This window comes from Pezoporus occidentalis, unplaced genomic scaffold (assembly GCF_034315485.1).
Source record: "Pezoporus occidentalis ecotype Australia unplaced genomic scaffold, CSIRO_AGI_Poc_V1 ctg118, whole genome shotgun sequence".
NCBI classification, from domain to species: domain Eukaryota; kingdom Metazoa; phylum Chordata; class Aves; order Psittaciformes; family Psittacidae; genus Pezoporus; species Pezoporus occidentalis.
This window is the reverse complement of record NW_026912972.1, coordinates 5,194,168-5,218,335: the sequence shown is the minus strand read 5'-3', so window position 1 is coordinate 5,218,335 and position 24,168 is coordinate 5,194,168. Positions and strand designations below refer to the sequence as shown.

General features: G+C 41.1%; 1 protein-coding gene across 1 annotated transcript in view; it reads left to right on the top strand.

The window, feature by feature from the left end:
* The window catches only part of ABCA12 (ATP binding cassette subfamily A member 12), an 85,767-nt gene that overhangs the window by 21,808 nt on the left and 39,791 nt on the right, over positions 1-24,168 (top strand). Inside the window, exons 4-22 of the mRNA XM_062603527.1 lie at positions 748-836; positions 2,231-2,340; positions 3,045-3,230; positions 4,012-4,190; positions 7,195-7,307; positions 8,350-8,446; positions 8,575-12,729; positions 13,359-13,474; positions 14,213-14,319; positions 15,730-15,983; positions 16,096-16,208; positions 16,657-16,781; positions 17,579-17,752; positions 18,651-18,815; positions 19,759-19,960; positions 20,534-20,673; positions 21,239-21,358; positions 22,529-22,619; positions 23,945-24,124. Coding sequence (XP_062459511.1) covers positions 748-836; positions 2,231-2,340; positions 3,045-3,230; positions 4,012-4,190; positions 7,195-7,307; positions 8,350-8,446; positions 8,575-12,729; positions 13,359-13,474; positions 14,213-14,319; positions 15,730-15,983; positions 16,096-16,208; positions 16,657-16,781; positions 17,579-17,752; positions 18,651-18,815; positions 19,759-19,960; positions 20,534-20,673; positions 21,239-21,358; positions 22,529-22,619; positions 23,945-24,124 — 6,716 coding nt within the window. The remainder of the gene's footprint in view (positions 1-747; positions 837-2,230; positions 2,341-3,044; positions 3,231-4,011; positions 4,191-7,194; positions 7,308-8,349; positions 8,447-8,574; positions 12,730-13,358; positions 13,475-14,212; positions 14,320-15,729; positions 15,984-16,095; positions 16,209-16,656; positions 16,782-17,578; positions 17,753-18,650; positions 18,816-19,758; positions 19,961-20,533; positions 20,674-21,238; positions 21,359-22,528; positions 22,620-23,944; positions 24,125-24,168) is intronic.

Here is a 24,168-nt window from a genome sequence, read left to right as displayed (position 1 = left end):
CTACTTGACTTCCTACTCATTGTGACGCTCTGATCCTGAGCTTTGAAGAAGTGGCTCTTGAATGCTGACCAACTATCTTGAGCCCCTTTACCACCTAGTACCCTTTGCCATGATACTTCCCTTAGCAATTGATTGAAGAGGCCAAAGTTTGCCCTTCGGAAATCCAGAAATGTGTCCTTGCTAGGTATTCTATTCCTCCCACACAAGATCCTAAACTCCACCATCTCATGGTCACTGCAGCCCAGGCTGCCATTGACCGTCACTACTTCAACCAGACCCTCCTTGTTGGTGAGTACCAGATCCAGCAGCGCTCCTCTCCTAGTTGGTTCGTCCACCATTTGCATTAAGAAGTTATCATCAATGCACTGGAGGAACCTCCTAGACTGTGAATGACTGGCTGTATGTTGGTGGAGGGCAGAACAGGACTTGATACAAGGAAGCCTTCTTTCCAGAAGTGGGAATTTAAGATGAGACCAAATGCATATGTTAAGCCTTGTATGTCCTTGGTGTTCCTGAAGAGTAGGCATGAATGTGGTCCCCTCCTGTTTCATGTCTGAGAGCGTTCACCAACATACATGCCATGCTTCTAGAAGGAGCCAGGCTTTTGGACAACCCAGATTTCAACACACCTCCCATGAAATCCAGCTATAGACCCATTCTAAGTCATGCAGTAGTTAAGTGTAAGCTTGATCATAAGAAACTCTGTGAGTTGTTACAGGTGTCTTATTTTCTTTTCTTCCTCCGCAGTAAGCGAAGGAGCTCATCCAGTGCAGCCAAGAACAACCATTCATCACCATGGAGAGCAGAGGTTCCTAAAAGCAATAACGCTTCACTGGGTAGGTTATTTGCTGCTCTGCAAAGTTCTGGTCTTTTTAAGGTTTATCTTTTGAAGGTCTCTGGACAGAGATGCAATTCTTAGAGCACTGCTAAAATGATTTATGTGTTCTCTACAGGAACATGACCATGGCCATGACATTAGTGTAAATTCTTGGGAATAAGTGCAAGTAACTAGAAAACCTTCAGAATTTCCCTAAGAAACCAGGGTTAAATTTCTGCACTTCCCAGGAGCAATGTGAGCTCACAGACTGTTTGGACATTAATGAAAGACCTGGCTGTTTATGGAATATTGCCCTTTTACTGCCCACAAATTGTCCATAAACAGCCTACGATTTGTTTTTAAATGCATTTCTTATTCACACTTACCCAGCAAATAAGTTGTCTTCTGTGCCCCAGCAGATATTTATTGCTGGTGATGCACTCCTCTGATGTGATTTTCTTCCTTGAAGGAACTCTCAGACTTAAATTTTCCATAAAATCATTACAATTATTATTTATTGATGGTAATGGCTACTACTGTCCACAAGCCACCATGATGGATAGTCTTTTCTCTAGGGAACTCACAACCAAAGGAATGATTACAGCTTTGCATTCTGTGACTGTTCTGCCCCAGCCATTCACAGTTCCAATTAGCATTCCTGCCAGTGCACTTGCTCTTTGGTGTACAGGCAGAAAGAAGCAGAACACAAAGGGCACTGAATGCAGAAGTGGGGGGGGAAAAACAATGATCAAAGAACAGTGATGAGAGCTAGCAGCTCATTTTGATGGCCACAGATGGTCAGGGAGGTGCTCAGTTCTACATCTTACTTTTGAAAAATAAAATAAAGATCACAGGTGATAGCCTTTGCTGGTGTAAAATGGCATAGCTCCTTTCATTTCTGTGAGCTGTGTAGTTTTGGGAGTGCAGCTCTGTACAAGCTGGAGACCTGGCAGTGTGCCTCTGTGTAGAGTGGGCAGCAGTGCTACAAATCTGTGTCAGAGCTGTTTCTGAATAACCAGTACCACACACAGGTGCCAAAGGCACCTGGAGAGTTCTTCCTTACAGGGCTATTTGCTTGAGCTTCCTTGGAAGGCTTACCCATGTCTCTTCCTGCACAGGGGAGCTGCAGAACTGGAGAAAAAAGGTGGGAATTAATGTTGAACTGTAAGCACATAGTTAAATGCATTTAATTTTTAGAAGTTCCATAAGGAAATAGTGTAATCCAGGGTTCAATTATGTCAGGAAAAAACCTTAAGTAAGTAATTAGAGGATGCCATTGGCTGTACCATTGGGAACAGATGAATAATGGTGGCCTGCCCAAAGCTGTGGTTGGCTATCTTGTCTCATGGTTTGATGTGGCAAAGAGATTAAAAGACATTAAGTAAAATATAGTGTTTCAAATTGTTATTGCAGCGTTTAGGGATTTGGTATCTCATGGAGAAAAAGCCCTTCAGAATACTTCATTACCATCCAACTTGACTTCCGGCATCAACATGTTCAACAAAATTCTCAATTTTGGGAAGGTAAGTCTGTATTTGCATAAATGCTGAGTGTGAACGTTTATGTATCATATTTAAAGAGTTAGAAGCTCAAAGTACCAACATACAGCCTTCATCGCTTTCAGATCTCCCCTATTATATGAATTAACTTATTTATTTTGGGAAAAGGAAGACAGTTATTGTGGGTGGATTTTAAGCTTTGTAGTAAATTTATTAACCTCTAAGCAGAAACCAGATAAACCGGACACCGTGGGACATAATAGCATGAATTACCAAACAGTCACACGCAATACCCTGAGATATTTTGCTCAAAACTTGTGTGAGTTAGGGTGTTTTGAGTGTGTTTTCTTTCACATAAAATTAAAGATACGATGTTACAGGCTTTGACATTCAATTTGTTATTTACCCACAATACTTCTGCAGTGGCATCAGAGGCAGTGTGTGTTTACTATGTAGGTGTTGACTATCTATAGGAACAACTACTTTTTAACAGAAACTTGGTACCATTTAATGGGCACTAGCATGCTTATGTTTTTGTATTAAGGCTTACGAACATTTATGCACACATTTCTCTCTTCACCTCTTAGTATTCTCTGTGTGTGTGTGCTTGTAATGACAATGCTTTTCGTATGTCAGCACTACTACTTAAAGTCTCATCACTGTGCTTAAAACTGTCCCAAACAGAGTATTGCTTTAAAACTACCTTTAACATGACATCTTATTTTTAGAGCCAGACCCAATATTCAACTGCAGCAAATCTCAAAGTCATTCTGTGTGAGGTGTTTTCACGATATGTAACACATCCTGATCTTGCTGAAGAGAAGATGGTAGCCAATATCCACCAGACATTCTGCTTTACTGACCTATCACTTTTAGAGTCATTTACCCAAGAGTTCAGAAATCAGCTCTCCGAGGTAAGTGGGTCCTTTCCTAATATCTGCCGCTAGTAGCTTTGTTAGTTCACACACATTATTGCAGTGTTTGGAGATAGAATGTGACCCCAGCTGGTAGGAGCTGCTCATCTCTATACCAAAGTGCATGATGAGGCTGAGCTAAATCTTGCCAATGGAATTAGCCCAAAGACCTTGGAATTGAGTACACAGCTCAGACAGGCAAGAACACCTAGCTGTCAGCTAGTGGCCATTAAAGGTTCTCACCATGACTAGGTGTTGTTTCTCCTTATTTGCCCTGCTGCAGCAATAGGTAGATAGAACACAGTGAAGATGTGGAGTAAATAAGAATATTTAAAGCCGGGGAGGCATTAAATTTAATTTGCGTATTACCTCAGCTGTAGAACTTCATCCAGTAACCCCTGCATCTAGTCCAACAATTCATGACTGAAGCAGTGCTTGTCTTTGGGAAAGTTATATAATTAAAAGCAAAGGAATCCTTTAAAGGTAATACCTTCTTTTTTGCCAGGGTGAGGATTGATATTAATTTTTCTTGTATTCCTAGTCTTCGGGCTGTTTGGAACATTGTGCATTGTAGGGCTTGTCTAAACAGAGAATTTATTGTACAATCAGGAATGTGAAGGTAAAGCACAGTCACTCAGTTGTTGCCTGTCACTACAGCCCTTTGAATGTATTGTTTTGTAGAGTTGCATACAAGTGCAGTGCAAGCTGAAAAGTATAAAAAGACCCAATGGCAGAAAGGGTTCTTGTTTTTAAATAATTCCTTGCATTGTTATTTGTTAAGGTGCAACACAACCCACAGTACCAGGCAGCATTTGTCAATGAAATGGTCTCGTTTCTAAACCTCATCTCCCAAGTGCAGAATGACGCCTCCCTGTGGCACCTTCTTTTGCTGGCCCCCGATGTGTTTCAGGGCAGCATGCAACTGCAAGACATAATTGATTTTCTTCAGAATCCAAGCAGGTAAAAATACAGAAAATGCCAGGAGAGGCACTGGAAGTTGGAGGGTTTGTGTATTGACCTGTAAGGACACCACCTCTCATCTTGAAGAAAGGGTGTTGGCTTGAAAGCATCATTTATTTGGGGGATGATAAAGTTCCATATTAATGCATCTCTAATGGTCTCTATGGACAGTAAGCAGTGTTTTGATTGTCAATGACTGTTGTGTCGCTTTTTAAAATGAGAGCTTGCTATGAACTCTTAGTTTCTTCCAGACTGCTTAGAGACACTGTCATGCCCATGTGCAGATAGAAAAGGTGGTGAGTAACAGCCACTGCCTTTGGTTAAAGAAAAGCCCTTCTGTCTGGATAGTTGTTCTGCTAAAGCAAGCAACTGTCCGTTTCTTTCCAGCAAAGCATAGAGCCAAATTCAGATTGCTTTGGAACACCTCAAGCATTTGTAGGGGAGTCATAAGTTCTTTTTTGGTTGGTTGTATTCTTTTTAAATTGATTACCTGATTTATTGATATTTGAGCTTTCAAGATTAGTCCCAGGAAAGCAGAGAAAAGAGGGAGCCTGGTTTTTAGCTTAAAGGGATTTGAATATGTTTGACTTTAAGAAGAAAGTACCAGTTATGTTCTTTCTCAATGGTTATACAAAGCAGATCTATCTTAACTCTATTAATTAACTGTGCTGAAATATTTGACGCTGTATGCAGCTAGATCAATAAAAACTCTTCTAAAATGGGCTTAGCCTTTAAATACCTTTTCTGGTCTGTAGCTGGGGTAAACTCTCACTGATCTCTTGAAGACCTGAGTTACTCAAGAGATTAGGGGTCTCTGTCTCAAATCATCTACTGGCTGTGTTATTGACACTGCTATAAATTATTCTGAATAGACGACTTGTTACAGCAAGCACCTGTCTTCAGACTTTTCTTTTCCTTGAATGCATGAGCAGTTGGGTAAAGATGCCAGTAGAGGTTGTAGACACTTTGCCACTTTGATTATGCCCAGGCACAGAGGGACTCACTTTTCATCACTGGCATATTGCCAAGGCACTTAAAGCCCCGTGCATTTAATACTTAGGTAATTTGCCATACTGCATTGTGGGAACTATTTGTAAGTTTTAATGTCTTTATCCTTGAAAAAGTCAGTACCTGTGTGGCAAGAATTTTGATTTTATTCAGAGATGTTTTGTCCATGCTGTTGTTTCAGTCACAGGATCATTGCATTTGTTTGCATTTACTGGCTTTCGGATCAAACCTGAAGAACCAGCACTGTCTGAGTGCCCAGCAAGAATTAGTATTTACAGTGCTGCTCTGCTTTGCTCTACAGTTATCATAGGCACAACAAAGAGGCACACAGAATTTCACCACCAGAAGTGTGCAGTGCTTTTATGCCTAGCATCTGGCAGTGTTAAGTGCATGAATAAAGAGTTACTGCAACGAGATTGCACAAATAATATGTTTAATGATGCTTACAAAAGCGTATCTTAGCAAGTCTGGCCATGTCTGTTACTAATGTAGTACTGATCTCCTAAAAGAAAATGCTGTCCAGGGAATTTTTTTGTAGTATAGATATGAAGATTCAGAAGAAAAGAACTTTTGCTTATTGTAGCATCCGAATTAACCATGTGATGAACACCAACTGCTGTGAAACAGTGACTTCAAAGTCATGAATTCTATAGAAAGTTTAGGAGCACATTTTGTTGCACACACAAACCTGGTTTACAGACTGAATTCACAAATGCTCCTGTTTGTTGCTTTAAGATAGTTTTTCAGATAAGCAAGTAAGCTGAACTTTTTCTCTAAAGCAAATGTCTGTAAAAGCCCTGCAAGACTGAAAAAAAAGGCCAACACCACCACTTGCTTCCATAGGATCATATAATGGTTTGGGTTAGAAGGGACTGACAGAGGTCATCTAGTCCAACCCTCCTGCATGAGCAGGGGCACCTTCAATTAGATCAGGTTGCCCAGAACCACATCCAGCCTGGTCTTGAATGTCTTCAGGGATGGTGCACCCACCACCTCTTCGGCCATGTCTGCTACCTTCTGATCTGCATGATATGCATCCAATTTTGGCAAGCCTATGCCTCTCTCCTCCTTGGGTCTGCCATTGCTCAACTAAACATGTCATTTATAACTGCAGTTTCTTCCCCCTCTAAAACTCTTACTAACAAGCACAGCTGCAGAATGGAAATGGTGAGCACCAAGTCCATGATACCTGCATGGAAACATTATGTTAAATGAGGAGAAAAGAGTTCCCTGGTGCTCTGTAAGTTGCCACTGAAATCAGCTCAGCTATCTTCTTCGTGTGTCAGCTGCAGAACCTCAGGCAGGGGAGAGATCATGCATTTCACAGTGACCCTGTGCCTGCGGTGAAAAGCTGCTCTTTATACAGGAGAAGCAAAAGAGACTAATAATCACCCTGCAGTTTTCAGTAACCTGCACACAGTGAGCAGACTTTTAAATTACTTCCTCTGTGATACAATATGCCTGATTATCAGCTTATTCTTTCCTAAGACTGAAAAACATTCCTTGCTCCACTGTCAGACTGATTATTACAGTATAAAAGAGGAAAGAAAGAGAACAGGAAATGATAACAGTTATTTGTGATTGCTTCTTATTTCCACAGATGTTGTTCCCTAGGGATCCCTGCTCAACCTGGAGTTTTGTCTGCTTGCCTCTTGGTTTCTCTTAGGAAGAGATTCACAGCAGCAGTGAATCACTGGGCTGGCGTATTACCTGGGTGTTTTCTAAGACCTTTTGTAAGGATTTAAGTGGTTAAAATCTATAGATTTTACATAACCTTTTGAAAAAGTACTCCTAATGAGTACCACACATCTGTTTGTGCTACTATACTACCATGCTTTCCCATCAAAGCCCATTGTATTTGTATTTTGTGCATGATCAAACAAATAGTTAAAAGTCTTGTGTGTCAGGCATCTTAAGAATGCTAGGCTGTACTCCAGCTTGAATACTTGTTTTATTTCTTTTCATAAACCTGGGTGTGTGTTTGTTTTTCCTTTAGCATTCTGCTGGCAGCTGAGAATGTCTCTGCATCACTTGTGACTGATGACAGATTCAAAACTAATCAGAATGGGGTTAGAGATCTTCCATATTCCCTGAGCTGCTTGGAGCAAGGTAAGACTCCTCCATATAGTCATGTCTGTGCTGAAAACCTGTGGTGCTGAGGAGAAGCAAACTCTAGGCTAGTACATAACCATATAGATTGCATACTGTTCAGGGCTCAACATAATGAAATATTCTTTCAACTTTTTACAAATTGAGTAAAATACCTCATTTCAAATGGAGAAGCAAAAAAGCTTTGTTAATACACTGAATGAACATGAGTTTGCAGTCTCAGTGGACATGGGGAGTGGTCATTTTTTATCTTGATTTTTTGGGGGTGAGAGACTGTCAAAATCTGCCTGTAGTTGTGGGCTTTGTCAAATTCACCTCAGTACATCAAGGTAGGGGCTGGGGCTGGAATGTGTAACAAGCAGTATTCATCAGGATTAGCCATTCCTCTAAACCTCTGTCAGCTTATAGCAGAGGCAGAATCTTGATGTCCACCTCTAACTGAGGTTATGTGAAAAGGCAAGGGAATGGTACAGCATCTAGATGCTACAAGGGTCAGATAGGTAAATGCTATCCATTCTCTACTTATTACATGGAGGTTGTGGCAATTGAGGGGAATAAGAAGAAAGATTAATGCAATTCAAGTAAGGAGGACATGGAGATGTGTCTTGTGAGAGGACTGGACACTTGGGGATATCAAGATGAATGTAAAAGGCTATGAGAGACGTAAATGATGCTGCAGACAAAGACTACATGTGAGTAGTAAAAAGTGATTCCCAGATGAAGGGAAAGAAACAAGCTGCATAACTGATGGCAAAATGGTTCTAAGGCAGGAAGAGAGCTCCATTAGCACCCAGATCACAGGGGTATTTTGCTGTTCCTGAGATGGAAAATCATTTCTACAATGGTAGATAGCATCCTGACTTTGTTCGGAAGGCCCATAAGAGTTACACCCCAAAAGAACACCCAAATTTCTAACCAGCATCTTGTGTCTTGTTATAGGAGCCTAACTTCATACATGCATGTTACCCTTGACAGATTTGCAATGCAGCTTTTCTCAGTTTCCAAAGTAATGTGATCTTTACTCTTTACATATTTGTTCTAGATAAAGAAAAAGATTTGGTGACCAGATATATTTGTGATCCCTTTGTTAACTGGAAAGACAATTGGACTTTAGTATCTGAATTGGAGGAAGTTCTGAGGTAAGATATTATCTAAAGGGATATTACTAACAGTATAATTCATATCTATGATCTTTACTCTAAATCACCTTTCATTTCCACTTGCATTGATTTCATATTCACTAAAATGCTTTTTTGTTCCCCTCCAGAAAAATGAAGTCACCAGAGATTGGTGGAAAATACTTCAAGATGTCCATTAATTTGAATGAGTTAGAAGCCATACAAAAGTCTCTACATCCTTTAAAAGGCTTTGAGAAAAAAATGAATAGAAGTGAATTAAAAAGCTTAAATCTATTCAGGAATTTGAAGAATGAAACATTACAGAAATTGTATGCAATTCTTGAACTGGGAATGAATCCAAATCATGATTATAAATTAAAGGAACCATATAATAAGGAAATAATTGATGAAATCTATAACTTCACATCAATGCAATTACAGAGTGACTTTAATGGGACTTCCATTTTCAATATAATGACCCAGTGGAAAGAAATTCAGAGTGCTTTAAAATTAGCTGCAAGGATTTGGAATCCAGTTCTGCTAAATACTTCTAATTCTAGTGCAGTGCACACTAAGGATGCTCTCAAATTTTTGCTCTCCACTAGCGTGCCATCCTCTCTGGAAGACTTCAGAGACAATTTAAATAGAATGCAAGAAGTGTCATCTCTGTTTTCTGGTGATCTCCTAAAGCCTGTGTCCTACAGAAACTTTCCAGACCAACTCCTAGCTCTCCAGAAGCTGTTTTTTATAATGACAGACAAAACCATAGGTTATCAATACCTACTGATGCCTGTGTTTGAGCTGATGCAGAAAGTAGAAAGCTCCATGGGTGAGGCCTGGTGGGATGAGTTGAATGCCTATTGGAGCTTTGGGGAGAAACTGAGATCAATGAAGTGGAATAACACAGGCATCAGAGCCTATGGGCAGTTTTTAGATGTACTAAATAGCCATTTTCAAAAGCTCAATAATAATTCAAATGGTGTTTTCAGTGAGCAAGTGGATCAACTGTCAGAATTTATAACAGCTGTGTTTAAAGAGCTTGGGGAAAACTCTGAAGTAGCCAATATCTCACTAATCACTCAAGCCATACAAAAGACCTTGTACATATTAAAAGACTTACAACTGAATTATAATGTCAGCAAATTAAAATCTATAGATCTTTTCTTTAATTTTGACAATAAAACCTTTGAAAGGTTGTCTGGACTTCTGAGGACAGCAATGAAAATCCTTCGTTATGCAAGTGCCAGGGAAGCTTCCAGTGAAGAAATAATGAACACTGTCTATAAGCTAACACGTCTTCTATTACAGGAGTTCAGCAAGTCTTCCTTACAGCACAATACTGCACTAGAGGCAAACATTTGGCAGTTTCTGCATTTAGCCTTGAGGCCTTTCCTTGAGAACAGCAACAATGGTTATGGGCCATCCCAGAACTGCTCTGCTCAAGACATACTCCACATAACGCTAGAGATGCTGTTTGAAAACACCATTCTAAGTGAGTCATTAGCCAGGAGCCCCTGCAAAGCCCTCTTTGATTCTGTGGTCATGGAGGCTGCAACAGGGCAGAATGACACCTTTGCAGACATGTTCTGGCAGGCCTTAACAAACCTGAAACTGTCTCCCGAGTTCGCTGGTGTCTACAAGAACAGCAGTGGCCACTTTAACAAGGAGCTGTCGTGCATCATCCAGTCTCTGCAGTTTTCTCTGAGCTTTCTTTCTGAATTAAGCATCGTCTCCAATCTGGAAAGCTCTTGGGTAGAAGAGAAGGCGAGAGCTCTGGCTGCTTTCACAGAGGGGCTGCTGCAGAGTGATGCCTCCTGCCCTATCCCAGTCCAGGATGTGCGTGATGTGCTCCCATCTCAGCTTTTGGACATGATCATTCCTCTCATGCTGAATGAAACATTACGGAACTCCCTAAATTTCTCTGACAGCTTAGCAGACTGGCATAGGCTGCCTGTATTTTCCCATCTGTTACTGACTCTTTCCATGAGGAACAGCAGTATGTATGAACTGCTACAGGTGGGCAGAAAAGCTTCTAACCAGTCAGAGTGGGCATATTTCTCAAAGCTATGGCATGCCGCTGGCAATGTGTTGACCACCAAATGGAACCTAACAGAAGTGGATGAATACATGAAACTCCTGGAAGTTATGAGGAAAGCTCTGATTCTTGTGGACTTTGGGGTAGCTCCTGGGAAAATGTTAGTAGATCAGACCTTTCACAATTCTAGTGGTGGAATTAAATCCTCAGATCTGGGTCATTTGTATAGTTCCTTAAACCTCTTTTTCAATTCCACTTCTCCTACAAACAGCACTCTGGACCTAGAAAGAATATTTCCAGAAATACTACCACTCTATGAAGGTGGTGGTGAAGGATTGTTCTACCCTGATCCCTACGGAAAAGAAAATCAAGATATTCTAACCATGGCTGCAGTGATTTGGAATCGAATAATTCTAAACGGAACTCATTTTAATACAGAGAAAGCATGGGAGGCTATCAAAATGATTGTGCTTCATGAAATCTCACTTGAAGACATTGAAAATTATCTCAGCACAAATGAAAAAGTGTTGTCATTATTTTCTGACTTCTTGTTGACCCCTGTAACTTCTGAACATATTGCAGAACAGCTCTTGTCCCTTGAGCAGCTTCTTGCTACCCTGGCAAATGTGAATTCCAGTGACCATTATCTGCTGGTCTCTTCTTTATCTGTGCTAATGGAGAAACTCCAGAGTTCCCCTCATGAAAGGCAGGCAAATGAACTTCGTGCTTTCTTGCATATTGCTAAAGTACTCCAGTCTATGAACTGGGATACTACAGATGACCTCATTTCCCAGTTACTTCTAGACATACTGCAAGATCAGTTCACTACTATGAAAGATTACTCCAGTCTTCCTTTCAGCAAGGAACTGGAGCAGCTGATAAACTTTGCATTCTCCATGTTTGAGCTGTATGGTGAAGACAACTCCAGAGGAACCAATATCTCCACATACTTGCAGGCCATGCAAAGGGGAAGCTTAATTTTAAAAGGTTTGCAGAAAAGCTATAACATCAGTGAGCTTGAAACTATCAACCTATTGTTTGATTTTTACAGTAACTATACGCAGAGTCTGATAGAAATATGGAGAGCAGGAATGGAAGTCCTTCATGATGTCAACTTGAACAAAACGTTTGAAGAAAAAATGGACGTTGTCTATAATTTCTCACATTTGCTGCTGCAGGAGTTCAGCAAGTCTTCCTTACAGCACAATACTGCACTAGAGGCAAACATTTGGCAGTTTCTGCATTTAGCCTTGAGGCCTTTCCTTGAGAGCAGCAACAATGGTTATGGGCCATCCCAGAACTGCTCTGCTCAAGACATACTCCACATAACGCTAGAGATGCTGTTTGAAAACACCATTCTAAGTGAGTCCTTAGCCAGGAGCCCCTGCAAAGCCCTCTTTGATTCTGTGGTCATGGAGGCTGCAACAGGGCAGAATGACACCTTTGCAGACATGTTCTGGCAGGCCTTAACAAACCTGAAACTGTCTCCCGAGTTCGCTGGTGTCTACAAGAACAGCAGTGGCCACTTTAACAAGGAGCTGTCATGCATCATCCAGTCTCTGCAGTTTTCTCTGAGCTTTCTTTCTGAATTAAGCATCGTCTCCAATCTGGAAAGCTCTTGGGTAGAAGAGAAGGCGAGAGCTCTGGCTGCTTTCACAGAGGGGCTGCTGCAGAGTGATGCCTCCTGCCCTATCCCAGTCCAGGATGTGCGTGATGTGCTCCCATCTCAGCTTTTGGACATGATCATTCCTCTCATGCTGGATGAAACATTACGGAACTCCCTAAATTTCTCTGACAGCTTAGCAGGCTGGAACAACCTGTCCAGACTCTTAAGTGTGGCACAGGATGAGCTCCACATGAACGACCTGCTGCAGAGACTTCAAGGCACCTTCAGCCTCACCAAATGGAGTTATTACTCAAGCTTCTGGGATGTGGTTGAAAGTTTCCTAAACACCCAAACAAATCTAACTGAAGCAGCTGTCTTTGCAAAGTTGTTGGAAGCAGTGGTAAATAACTCTGCCAATGATGTGTCAACTCTAGAAATCACAGAAGCCATTCACTACATTCTCAAGAGGCTGAACTTCTCTGATCTGCTAAACGAATTCAATATAAGTTCCAGTTCGGCTTTTCTCTCCAACAAAGCTAGTTTTGACACTGTGATTGATATTGTCACTCAACACTTCATTGTCATGGCAGAAGACCTCTACAACAAGACTGTACCTTGGACTGAGAGTGACCGTTCTCTGTCACCAACCAGTTTGATCACACAGTAAGTTTGGTTTTTGGGTATTGCAATAGCATTTATGGGTAGTGACCACCATCCTCATTCCAGCATGACACGTATGTAATTTTCTTCCAGTGGAGCACCTTAAGCCTGCAATCACCATAATTTAGGAGACTAGCTATAAGGTGGGTTAAATTGAAGAAGAAATTTGTCCTTGAACTGAAAGTACAGCTAAAAGTGGGACTTTCAAAAATCTTCTGGTTTAGGGTGTATCAGTTCACAGTGAAAGCAGAATCCTGTAGGAGGTTTGCTACCAGTGGTAAACTCTTTGGAAACCTCTTCCTTATAGCATAACTCTCTAATTTTTGATTCTCAATCTCCCCTAGGCATTACTTTCCAACTTTTCCTTGTATCCACAGCAAACTTTTCAAGTGTGTTTTCTTATACATATGGTTTGAGAGTGAATGACAGCTTTGGGAGATTAAAGTAAAAAGAGTTGATGAAATGTAACTGGGAGGATACCCACTTAGGAGGTGCCATGGGAGACACATGGCTTCATCTGGAATTCTTATTTACACTGCCAAGGAACAGCATCTACACAGCTGACAGGTTGCTCACTACTGCACCTTGTCTCTGAAAGAGAAGCTGGTTTAAAAGCCTATCTTATTTTTCAGATTTCTGGTTTTAGAATTTGAAAACACCATCTTACAGGTGACAGTGAATAACAGCTATAACCCCTACCTGATGTGTTTAATAAATACCACTGAAGCTGAAGACAGCAAATTGACAGGTAATCATGATTTCATTAATGTTGTGGGGCCTCAGCTGGAATATGTTGTGCCTCTCTTTCCAAAGTGCTTTGTCTAATGATGAGAAGGAATGGTGCTTCACTATTTTGCCTGCTGGCAATTAACTGGAGCTGTGAGACTTCAGGACACAGACTCCTTTTTTTGTTTGAGTTATGTCACATTGTGAATTTAAGTTTTCCATCCAACTCTATCCAGAAGGCATGTCTACTCTTCGTGATGTGATGACAGGCTGCTGACACTCAGATAAAGAAATCTTACAAATAAGAAACCTGTATTCCCTTCACAGCTTTATGTACCTGTAAGATGACAGGAGTTATTTTTGAGAGTTAACATGGTATTTCACATAGATATTCATCGTATGAGCTTATTGTAGAACCTGAGAGGTTTATCTGCTCACAGAATATAGCTACAGCGCGTACTCTGAAGGGCGCCGTCAGAAGTTCTGTTATCAGTGGGGTGTGGATTTCTTTCAGACCAGAGCACCTACTCAGACTGGATCCATTATAATCCAGATTACATCCTAGGTCTTGGTCTGTGATTTCAGAGGCCATGACAATGATTTTTCAGAGGCCATGACATGATTTTGAGCCATGACAATTTGGTGGAAAATATCAATGATCAGTAGGCCTCAGGACAAAAGTGCTGATATTCCCATCTGCAAAGTATCTGCAAGTCTGGTGGTTTTGTCTCTAGTAACTTTTGTTTTCTTCCTTGCACAGAAAACATCACACTACTTTTGAAGCAAACTCATCTGAAAAAGAACTCTTTTATGCAAAATAGTACCTCTGAGAAACATTCATCCATACCAGAGCTCCTGAAGCTAAAAGTGAGTCTGCTTAAAATGCTGACTTGAAGGACATCATGCAGTGATACATGAATGTGCAATGGAGGTTTTGAAAAACAGCATATGGAACAAAAGTTTCTTAAAAGAATAGCTGATAAAAACTAGAACTGAAATTCTCTTTTCTACCTGCTGCCTATATTTAAAGGTCACCATCAAAATGGGCTGAGGATCTTGTCCCTACCAAGTGTACCCCCATTTTTCTGAGAAGGCAGAGGTGTTCCTGTCCTTCCACTTTGTTGGCTAGAATGGCTTCTGGTTTTCACCAGCCATCCCAAAAGGATGAGCACTGCATAGGTTGCCAGTGGCAGCATATTCTTCATAACTCAGTACAACAGTAGTTTTAAAGTTCAGTACACTGAGATTTAGCAAACCATTGTGAAGAGCAGAGATCATTCTGGGATGCCTCAGCTCCATTTGAGGTGTAGGGAGGATTTTTTTGAAGGCACAAATAGCAGTTGGATACCTCTGCCCTGCCAAAAATCAGTGGAATTGTTCATGCCCTACTGGTAGTTTTAAGGATGGTTTAGTTACCACATGTCCAAGTCCCCACATGCTTCCTTTATCCCTAGATGTCTCACAGCACCATAATGGTTTGTGAGATTAAGCACCTAAGCAATAGTGACTCAGGGATTTCCCTCACCAGCCTTGTATTTGGCAATGCCTCATTTGAATAAAATGCTTCTTACACCATGCGTATGTCCATGACTGCAGTAATAACATGCATGCACTTTATTGTGTAAGAAATAGAATTTAGAACTCTTTCTTTTAAAACAAACAAGATAACAGTATGCAATGCTGTTAATATATCTGTAACAATATGACAAGCTGCAGTGTGACAGATACTGATAGGCACAAACCAGAAAACAGTCCTTGCCATGAGACACTGATAATGTAAATACTGATGTCAGACAAGAGGGAAGCCCATAATAACAGAGTAGGAAAAGGACCATAATTTTACACAGGTTGGCAGCTGTGGAAGTCCTGACTTGTAGCCATCTGTATTTCCTATGCTGTAGTACAGCTGACCAGGTGGTATCTGAAAAGTTAAACCTGTTTCATGAGGTAGATTTATTTGGTCTCTGGGAAGATTAATTGGTCAGCAGGTAAGTCCAAATAAACTATTGCTGTGTATGCATTTTGGGCAGGGAAAATGATATGTTAAGGCTTGCAAGGTTTATAGATCCTGTGCAATGTTGCATAGCTGCGTCTTCTACAAACTCATGTAAGAATGACTGTTATAAACTCGAGACGTTTCAAATGAACTAAAAATTTAATATGTATTTTTAATTCTAAAGAAAAATGGGAAGGGACATCTAGACTTTTAAAAATCTGCCTTTTATAATTCTGTCACCTAAATGGTGTTTGTTTTCCTTTTCACAATTTGTTTTGAAGATATCTCACCTCCGGGATTTCACAACAATTCTTTGTGACTATGAGAGCTTTAAGTCAATACAGGACATCTGCCATCTCCCTAATGTTAGTTTTGGAGAACTGTGTGAACAGAGTCAATCTTATGTGCAGCTGCTCCACGCTATTGAACTGAGCAATCAAGTTGTGACCAATGTACTGAATCACAGAAGAATCTCCCAAGAGCTTCAAAATGTACTTATTGGGGATGCCACAAACATCCAGACACAAGTGAAGTGGTGAGGCTCTCACTCTACCTTAAACTGCTTTAGTATTCTGTTCATGAAATGGCTTCTTGTCTCTTTTACATATTCTCAATTTTATTGGTGGTTTTGGTTTTTTCCGACTTAGGTTTCAAGAAAATGTACCAGAAATTGCTTTCTTTCAAGAGATTCCTCAATATATGACTGCTTTGAATTCCATATTGAACATCGCTGAGAATTTAACATACTCTAACAAACAAGGTAGTTTTCTGTATTTACTTTACAATGTGGGCAAACACGATTACTTGTGCCATACTTTCTGCTGAAAATACCAAGGCTTCCTTAGCTGCCAGGGAGAAGAGATATTAATGAAATAACCGTACACCAGGTCCTTGGGATCTTTTATCTAGGGTAATTCTGAAGCCTGTTCTATACCACCCTTTGTTTCCCGCACAGCCCAAATAGTTCTTTGCGCTGCAAGTCCTAAATCTTTGTCTTTGAGCAACTTTTGCCATCACTAGACCTGTCAAGCACAAATCAGACTTCAAAACCTAGGAAATATGACTGTATTTTGAAAGGTTTTGGGTTTTTTATCAGCAGCTATGTACCACACTTCCATACTTAACCTAAAGTCCTTTCTGTGTCTTTAAGATAGCTGTATGTCTGGAGAAAGCAATTACATTAATTGTTCTGTGATTGTTCTTTACAGAAAAGTTAAGAGATGTGTTTAAAAATGTGGACCAGCTCAAAGAAGATCTCAAAACCACAACAGGAATGCCCACAGCCAGTATTGATGTTCTTCTGGAAGCATCTCTCCCAGAAAACAGCAGTCAGGTAAGTCTGTGGTCATCCTTGCACGAGGTCTTGTTGCTTTCTTGCCCTCAGACCATGAAAACCAGAATTTGCTAGTGAATACAGCTAAGCAGATCAGTGCATGCATGACAACACAAAGAGAGGTGGATGATCCCATAGGGATAGACAGCATAGCATGTTATGGATCAAAATGGCCATCAGAAGTGCAATAAGAGCAGTCATGGTCATCAGTCCAGCCATAGGAGACCAATAGCCATATGGTCTCTTTGGCTGTCACGCAGCCAGGCACTGCCTGGTGAGTGATTGCTCTGATCTGCAGCAAGAGGCCAGTTCACTATAGCAGACTAATGAGGACTGAGTGGGATCATTGGTGGGGTCTTCAGTGCTGAGAAATCATTGCAGTCCAGATGGAAAACCACACTTCTAACCATGTGAGAGAACTCAGGATCCAGAAATAGCCTCCCGTAATAAGGGATGAGCTTGCCTTCCTCAGCCTCCTGCACAAATAGAGCTCCAGATGCTTTTGCCCTTCCCAACCATCTTGTCTGGATTGAGCACACTCTTTTCTAAACTTCACATGCATCAGTCGATGGGAAATTGAAGCCACAAAAGCTTTTACTACTGTGCAAGCTGGGCAGTAAAACACAATCTTTAGGATTTGTCCCTTGGAGCAGGAGTAATGGGGTAGGCATTTTCTGGTTCTCAGGGTTGAAATATGACCCTGTGGAAAGAAAAACAGCGAGGCAAGATTAATCCATGCATCCTAGAGTGAGCAGTTTACCCCTTAACAAATCTTTTCTTTCTTTGTGCAAACACAGCTCATTTCTCAGATGCTCCAGCTGGAGTCTTGTAGCGTCCATCCTGCTGACCCACAGCTGCAAACACTAGTGAAGGAGTTCTGCAATCTCTCTCTTTCAGAGAGGACTCGTGAGATGTACATCCTGGGGGTCACTCTGTTGCGACACTTAGACATTTACAATTTCTTATACAAGGTTAGTGCTGGATTTGTAGAGTGCTTTCTGTAGTCTTTGCTGCATGTAGCGGCTGAAAGGTCATAAAATACCATTGCAGTGGCCCGAAGCAATGCTGATTTACAAGCCAAAGATCAGGCTTTGCTCATGCAGTGATTTTTATTGCATATCCATGCTGTGACAGTGCAGATATAAATGAGGATCCCAGCTGGTGTAAACCAGCTAACCTCATTGAAAGGCACCGGACCTACTCTAAATGCCTCCCTATTGTCTATCATTTATATGCTGCACAGCCTCTTGAACATTCCCCTCTGCGTTCAGGCTTCCCAAAAAATAAGGCACTGGGCTAAATGCTTTATTCCTTGGAAAGGGAAGCCCTGGAAAATTTCCTGTAAAATACATGTTCTCAATCTAGTTGGCACTGCCAAGTTAATAAATTATTCAAATATCCCATGCATACAACCATAGAAACAGCATGTAAAAATACTATTTACAGAGAAGTGCATTGAATCCGTGTTTAAAAAACCTACAGAAATGATCCTGGGGAAGAAGATTCATTAACTGAGAATGAATTTGGCTCAGGCCAAAAGTCACTCACAGTGTTTGATATCTATGTTGTGCAAAATGCTACTTCATAGAGGCTCAGATTATGTTCCAGCCAATATGTGGTACACATTTCCCAACTGTAGGTGTTTGGAAACATGCACCGTTCAGGATATGCAATATTCAGGGGAGTGTTTTCAAAAGCACTTGGGGATTTAGGAATACAAATCCCATTCATTTCCTATGGGACATCCATTCCCTAAGCCTCCTTACAGATTTGTAAATCCTACAATCTTTGTCTTGGAATTAACACAATACACGTATGTGCTCACAGATGCCTGCTAATCATAACTGATTTCCTTCCTGCCTCTTGTAGATGTTTTTCCCTAAGGAACTTCAGAAACCCATGGACAAGATGTTAAGCCTTCTGACAAAAGTGAAATATTTCAGAAACCAGGTTGAATCTGATGTTGATCCACTACTACAAACTATTCATTCACTGAAAAAGCTCTGGCAGTCTAGAAACATGCCACTGACTAAGGTACGTGTAGACTGCATGTGCTTTGGAGGCAAAACACCACTGGAACAGTTTCCACAATAATTTCTTACCTTAGAAGCCAAAGGTGTGTTAAATCATAGATTACTGAATCTCTTTTAAAGTAGCGGTGTTCTAAGAATCTCTTTTAAACTTATACATTACCTTCTTGGGAGAGCTTTGATTTGGAGCAGTGGGACTGCCATGTGTTCATCACAGGAGGGACACTAGGTACATGCGCCATGAGAGGGACAGCAAGAACAAAAATACAGAAGACGAAGAACTGCCTTGAGAGGAAGGTAGAGTTCCAACAAAATACTGGCAACAAGCTGTTGCGAAAACAACTGGAGAACTGCCCACTAAAGACTATCCAAAACCACGCAAGTCAACAGCAAGACTTTGCTCTGGCTTTAGTGTGCATTAGATCACGCCCGAAGCCTCAAGACTACCCAGAACACTGGGTACACCCCACATCCTGCTCCGACAGCTGCAGTAACATCAGCTTGCACTTATTTAGTCCAGTACTGCATCCAGTCAATGACAGCACAGATCACGGGAATTGTTTCTGGTAATCACTTTGCCTGGGCATTGTAGAACCGCATGCAGTCATGGGGATAGAGGATGTTCACATTTGTGCCTCAAATTCTGTCTTGTAACCCAGGGTGTATATGTGCTACCAGGCACACATTATGGGCAATTCCTGTACACATATTATAGACAATATTTACATTGGATCTCTTACCTGGAAATGAGTTTACCACCTGTGTCATAGCAGAGGTTAACATAAAAAAAAGAGCATGATTTCCATGAAAAAGCCCCCCCCCTTTTTTTTTTGTAGAGACAAACAAGAAAGCAGTGTAAAATGTCAGTCCTTGCTTTCTAATTCTGTTATTCTTTTTTCTCTCAGAGTGGGATGCTTTTCATGTGCAGGATTTTGTCTTTTTTGCAGGCATTATTTAAACCAAACAACTTGGGAATAACACGTGGCACATTTAAGTCAATGTCAAAAGTTCTCTGCAACCAGGAGATCACACCCCTGTTTTTTGAGTCCTTGCTTCCAGATTTTGGAGACCCTGTAAGCAACAGTTCTTATGTAGAGGATGTCTACGTCCAAAAGATGATGAGGAAATATGGGATTCCACAGGACTCCAGTAAGTCTGGCTTTTCCTTAAGTCAGAAACATTTCAGAGCCAAACTCTACTCTTTCCAGAGAGATACGGTGCTGAGCTGTTCCCCTGTGTGTCTTTGGAGGGCTGTAAGTGCTCATTATTTATGCTAGCAGAAGATCTGGGGGTTTATTTCCATTAATGTTAAAAGGAAAACAATCTATGTAGCAGGGCAGTACTTGACACTGCACTGTTTCCCATTTGTTGATGATCTGGTCTTAGGGCTTGACAGGTCACTGCTTTTTCTTGATGTGTAGTTTTTCCAACCCTGCTGACATTATTAGCTCCTCTGACCTCTGAGTTCACAAAACTCCATTTAACCTTCAAGCAGAGAATCTTGGCTCAAACAGTGAGATTCTTGTTGTCTTGAGTTCAGCAACAGGAGATCTTAGGAGTGGAGTGCTTTTCTTAAGGCATTATATCAGCCAGTGAAGAGGGCCCTGAAGTCATTCACTGGACGCAGCCACAAACTGGGCAGATGGGAAAAAGCACTGGTAGCTTTCTCATGTCTGGTCTATTTGTACTCTGTGCAATTTGTTTGCTTTTGCTCCCTTGCAGCACCATTTTGCTTATCCTTTTATCTGGATTTGGTCAAGACCCCAACTGGAGCTTTAATTTGGTCTTTTTTAAAACCTATGATTTTGGGGAAGATCCTTTACACACCAGATACCGTAGAAACTCGAGCAATTATGGGAAAGGTATGGCTCTTTTTACAGTATATCAGATTATGCCCACTCAAAAAGACTGTAATTTATCACAGGCTTGTTTCTCTGAGAGGCACAAGTCTGTTCTCTGACTGTTTGGAGTATTAGTGAAATTATCTTTTCTGAGTTGCCTTGCTGGTCATATGAGTCATCTTTTGTCTTTGAATGAATCTTAGCTCCAAAAATATTGCTGTTGGTCTAATATTTAATTATTTTCTTTTAAGGCTTTCAGTTTATGAAGTTTCACCCCCATGTTTTCAGCCAATAACAGATGTGTCCCAGGACAAATGCTATAACCAGCATTGTTTGCAAGCAGACCAGTGGCAGAAGAAGAGCTGATATCCAAGACATGCTCCAAATGCCACATATGAGGCCATATTTTTAAGTACTTGCATCCAAATTTAGTTTCTTTAGGGGCATTTTGCCAAACAGATAGGATGCTAAGAAAAATCCTGAGGAAACCAAATCTGGTCTTAGCTGTTTTGTTGACTTATTTATTATTTAAAAGCTGTAAGGTAATGAATAAATGAATCCTTGTATGTTGTGGGCTTTTGTGTAGTCTAATGCAACCTTGGAGCAGATGGCTGATCTAGCCCTGAAGTCCCAAGAGTGGCTGGACAAGTCTTCTGGCATCATGAATTCACTGACTAAGTTAAACCAGACAGTTCCGATGATCAAGGTATGATATCCCACTTGCCCCATCTCTATTACAGGAGTGAATGGGGAGATGAATTTCTTCACTGAAAGTGGGGTTCCAGGGACCTCAGGGACATCGTAGGTCATCTGGGGAGACCTTTCTCAGGCTTTTGACCCGGACTTCACAGTTTCTGTGCCTGCCTGCCTGTTCCTGCAACAGAAATACTCCTGACACACCTTTCCATGCAGACTCTCTTTCCGAAATGATCTGTTTGTAATACGGCCATGCTGAGACCTGCTGGAGGGCTCAGATGAGCAGAGAATGCTCTTCAGTTTGTAAATTAACTTTCTGCTTGATGGAGTGATCCAGCCAGGCAAGACTAGGCAAGAAATGACTTTTTCAGAAAATGAAACAGTATCTATAATAAGCATGTAGGTCTGGGTACACACATAAGAGCTAGAAGCTGCCTTTGTACATCAGTGACTGTAAATAAAATTCCTTTTCCCCCTCCTAAGGAGCCTAGCCTTGCTGGGATACAGAAGGCGGTATGCTGTAATGTTTTGCATACTTGCTTCCTGTTTTCTGCAGTAAAACTTGTCTCCTTTTTTTACAAAAACTATGAAAAGTTGCTCTCTGGAACCCTAAAGCATTAGAAGTTAATTTCAGTGGCTGGAGTTCACTGTCATTTTCATGGCACCGAGAGAAAATCCAGAGTGGACTATGCAAAAGTGAAATAAAATATTCTCCCTGACTGCACTTATTGGTGAAATAATGAACTGTTCAGCCCCCAAAAGAATATGTCTGCTGGTCTCCAAGCTAAATATTTGTTGCCTGTGTGAACAGGACTTAAACCAGACACAAATGAAATTTACTGCACTTCTAGAATAACAAAGATTATCCATGATTTTTCCATGGGACTCATGAAGACTCAATAGACAACATCTCTTGACTCCAAAATAGACAACATCTCAATAGACAACATCTCTTGACTCCAAAAACACTGGTAACTTGGACTAACATTTTCATTGCCAGCATTTCCCCGGCCTGATACACAGAGTGATTATATGGAAAGGTCAGGAAAGGAGTAGGAGGGGATTGTACAAATGCTCAAGTGAGGGCAAGCTGGTCTGTTGTATTTTAGAAATACACTGAATAAGCTCAAAGGGCTTCTGGTCAAACTGATGCTTTTTTTTTCTTTTTGCTTGTTGATAGAACACCCTGAGGAATCCCTTTGTCCAGGTTTTCATCAAGCTGATGGTGGATTTGGATGCAGCTGAACTGCTGGCTCAAATAAACAAACTGGGTAAGTTGGTCTGCATGTGCTGCCTTCTCTGGTCTCCAGAGTCGCCAAGCTGTAGCCATCCTCTGGTACAGCTCTTCTCTGGCCAGTATCAGATGCTGTGGTGCGAGGCAATCTCAGCTGTGATTCAAAAATTTTTTAGGCTATTGGAAAAGACCCTTAGAAAGCCAAAGGGCTTGTATGAAGAGATGTTTCCTGTGAGTGTTGAAGGGATAGTAGGATGGGAATCTCTGCAGCTGAGTGTGGCCACTGGAGGACACTGTTTAGCCATAATTATGACTTCAAATGAGTTACCTGGCACTCTGTTTGAAAATGTGGAGAGCTCAGTTGCATCATATAAGGGTTCAACTTAAAAGTTTTACAGAGCAGAAAAGCAAGGAATCGGATAAAGGTGCCCAGGCTCATAAAGCCAGAGGCGTCATTGCAGGAGATGCTGTGCTGGAATTTGGTGTTCTCTGGTGGTCTTGCACAGGCCTTCGTGGTGAGAGTTGCTGATCTGTGCTGTGGGAATCATCAGCGACTGGCAGTAGTGAATACCAGCACAGCATGGGGATCACAGTCCCTTCCTAGTTGGTCTTAGTGCCCCTACCTGCTTTTTCAATGAGTAGCCATATATGTCAACATAAATCTGAGTTAGGCTAGCAAACCCCAGCATAAACCAAGAGTGTTTGTAGTCTTTTGCAGTCAGAAAGATATTTGCATACTGTTTGTGATGACCCCTTTGTTATTTCATGAGTAGCAGCTTCTGTCTTAACTGCCCCTAAAATCATCATGGTTGCAGCAGCTGTTCCATATTAGTTACACTGCATTATGCAGTCACCTTTTAAAACAGCCAGGAAACAGCAGTGTCTTTATTAAACTGTATTATCAGGTTTAGTACACACATCAGCACAACAGACATAACTTTTCCTTGATGTGCTTTCATAAAGCACATGCTCCCCTGAGACAGAACAGCTCAACAGACAAGTTGATTACATCAAAACCCGTAAGATGTGGGATGAATGGGTAGCATCATATGTGGGTATAAAACTTCAGCAGGTTAGTAGCATCTTCTGATTTGGGATGGCTGTCACATTCCATTGCTGGCATCCTCCCAAAGGCAAACTCACAAGCACAGTACAAAAGATTAGCATAAAATCTGGGTCAACAACATGCCTTCATTGCACTGTTAAGTGCAGAAATGTTTTTTACATTTAATGTTCAGTATAATGGGTTTTTTCCTTCCTGTCTGGTGTCATTGTTAGCGTAAAGAGCAGAATGATGTGATGATTTTTTTTTTTGTGTGTAATGATGCTACTGGTTTTGCTTGTGGATTTGTTTTTTTTCAGATGATATTTTGCTGGAATTGCAGAACAACTCTGACATTGTGGAGCAGCTGAACACACTGGCTACCCTCGCTGTGAATGTGTCCTCCTGTGTCTCGTTTAACCGCATTCAGGCAGTCAAAAACTTAGAGGAAATGGAAAGGGTTGCTAAAGAGCTCTTTCTGAAGAATGAGCTTTTTGCAAGTATGCGACAGTCTTGAATCCTCCTGTAAATTAGCTTGGTATAG